General features: G+C 43.5%; 1 protein-coding gene across 1 annotated transcript in view; it reads left to right on the top strand.

Annotated features, from left to right (window-relative positions):
• FRAS1 (Fraser extracellular matrix complex subunit 1) overlaps positions 1-2,855 on the top strand; it is a 466,232-nt gene that overhangs the window by 170,833 nt on the left and 292,544 nt on the right. Inside the window, exon 4 of the mRNA XM_014544766.1 lies at positions 434-526. Coding sequence (XP_014400252.1) covers positions 434-526 — 93 coding nt within the window. The remainder of the gene's footprint in view (positions 1-433; positions 527-2,855) is intronic.

Below are 2,855 nucleotides of genomic sequence, written 5' to 3'. Positions count from 1 at the left end.
CCCCCCCCCCCCCCCCGCCAGAGGCTGACTGCATCTGACCTCTCTAGGAGATCTGGAAGACCTGGGGCCACCAGCTCTGTGGCCACTCCTCACCCCTACCCAGGCCAAGATACAGTTCTTCTCTCACCCTCTCTGCTTTTCTTATGTGACACTCAGATGAAGCATTTCTAGTGAACAAAATTCTTCACTTCATTAGATGTGAAAAGATGTAGACAATTTCCAAGGAAATTGCTTCCACAAAGGGGTTCATTTTATCTTTGACGAAGCTCGTCTTGACAGAGAGAATCCCTTTTGTTTGTTTATTTGGTTTATCCTGTCTATTATTGTCACCCGTGGAAACTTATGAGATTAAGTGCATCGGAGATGGCTAAAGTGCAAAGAACCATTGTGAGTGCTGCCACTGTTTAACACTGAGCTGTTTTTAAATGCGCAGGGAGAAGTGCTTCAAATAGCCGCCAACCAGTGCTGCCCCGAGTGTGTGTCCACGACTCGTGGGTCTTGCCATCACGAAGAGAAAATCTATGCGGTAAGTGTTTTCTGACCCAGGGGTGATTCTCTGTCTGTAGATCATTGACAAGGGGAGGCTGAATGCTAACCTTGTGTTGACAAGAGAGGTGTTTTTTTCCTTTGTCTGGGCTCTGGAGGACCGGAAGCTCATTTGACTTTCCACAGGCATTTGGGTTTCTTGAATAAGATTAAAACTGCCCTATTTATTCCTTAGGCCCTATGTAAATATGCATAGATTGAATTTGTGTCTGTGTAAAGGGTAGTCTGAGAATGTTGATGCTGAAGAAGTTGTGATGCTAAATAATAAAAGTGCCAACTCGGTTTTATATACCACATACCATTTTTTCATTTGAGTGGTGAGTAGAGCAGATATTATTATTCCAGTGTTAAAGATGAAACACTTGAATTGCAAAGAGCTTAAGTACTTGCCCAATTCGGTATTGCTAATAAGTGGGATAACCTGACCTAGAACCCTGGTCTTCTTTCCCTTAGGGGAGAGTTTCTAAACCTGAAGACTATTGACATTTTAAGCTTTGTTGTGGGGCTGTCCTATGCACTGTAAGAAATTTAGCAGCATCCCTGGCCTCTATACACTAGATGCTAGCAATACCCCTCCCCCCCAGTCTAATGACCAGAAATGTCTGCATGCATGGCCAAATTCCCTCAAAGGGGCAAAATCCTCAGCTACCCCCGTTTAGAATCACAGTACTAGAAATTGGTCCTAAAATTCCTTTATTACACTTTCTCATTTCAGATCATTTGGGATTAATTTTGAGCTACTAAATGCTGATTTAGAAGTACCATTGCCAGGTTTATAATAGAAGTTATGAAAATGGAATGGTTACAGTTAGTCCATCTTTACTCATACCTAAATGTTACCCGGAGGCAGCAGGTGAAGTTGAATGTGATGGAAAGAAGCTCTTTGCTTTAATCCTCATCTTCCACCTGATACAAAACTTTCTCCCAGTTAGTGCCTCTACCCATTCAGGAGAGAGCAGAGGTTAACAGGATTTGATAATATCCACTCTCGGCGGCTATTCAGTGTGTGGACCTAAAACTCGGCAAGGACAATGCACTGTCCCTGTGGGACGGGATCATCTCACCTGAGCCACTGTCTCTGACTTACCTGAGGAAGCCACTCTTTCACTTCTGCACAATGTGCTGCTGAAAGGCAGCCAGGCAGGATCTATGTTGGGAATGTCTTCATAGCACGTATCCTCTGTGCTGCTCGATTCAGTCTGTGTTATGTTGGGTGATGTAAGGTTTGCCCTCCACGGAAGAGGATCCATGTGAAACGGAAGGTGTTGCAGGACAGACCGGCGATGGAAATAATGCCTTTTCATAACGATTGTATTAGGTGGGTGGTTCAAGGTCAAAACACCAAGCTAAATCATTCAAGGGAAGGAGTGCATAGGGTCAAAATAAGATCAGGAACTGGAGAACATTAGATGTCTCAAATAAGAGCTGGTACCAGGGACATGGGAAAACAGAGTTCATTAACTCTTCGCATGGACCACTCTACTGACACTTAGCATTTTGCTCTCTCATGTGACGTTTGTGCACATGTGCAGGCTTCCTATCTTGATGTAAGAGGCGTGAGAATACTGACATTTTCTATATCTTTAGAGTGATCTTCCTTGCATCCCACCTAACCTGGCACTTAGCACTGAACTTCTCCCAGAGTAGGTGCTCAATAAACGTTGATGACTGGAGGACTCAGACAATGGGTATATCTCTTTCAGCTCATCCATGTACTTGTCCCAGGGCATATTGGTCGTTGGACCGCAGACCTGCTGATAGGTTAGTTGGAGATCTGCTTGGCCTACTTTTTCTGGGAGAGTTCAGAAAGTCTTCCTTCTGCCCGCCTCCCTCGTGGTTTACCCCTTCCACTGTAACACAACACGCGGAAAGCTCTAAACTGGGTCAGAACATATCCACATGCCCTTTTCCATATGCAACTTTCAAAATACACTCCCTCAGAAAATGCTATAATTATATTTCTGGTACTGATGTAACTGAGAAAAGGGCTGTATTTAAGGAACTGTAGTTTAAGGGGGAAAAAATCTCTACTTCTTCAAATAGAGATGGAAGAATGATTTATTTTTAAGTCAAGACAGTCTCCTAATTTTAGTCTTAATAAAGTTAAAATGCTCATGTTTCTAGTCTTCCTGTTCTTCCTTCCTCTCTTTCTTTCTTCACTTCCTCTAGATTGTTGCCACATCCTTCTTAATAGTGTTTATCTTCTTGAGTGGGTTAAATGCCTTTCTGGGTTTGCTCTGAGTCTCACCTTACAAATGCATCACAGGTGATTTTCCCCCCTGAATCTTGGAGCCTTTCCCCCTCACTCC

The sequence above is a fragment of the Myotis brandtii genome, unplaced genomic scaffold, assembly GCF_000412655.1.
Source record: "Myotis brandtii unplaced genomic scaffold, ASM41265v1 scaffold111, whole genome shotgun sequence".
NCBI lineage: Eukaryota > Metazoa > Chordata > Mammalia > Chiroptera > Vespertilionidae > Myotis > Myotis brandtii.
Note: the sequence above shows the minus strand (reverse complement) of the source record. Positions and strands in the feature narration are given on the sequence as shown.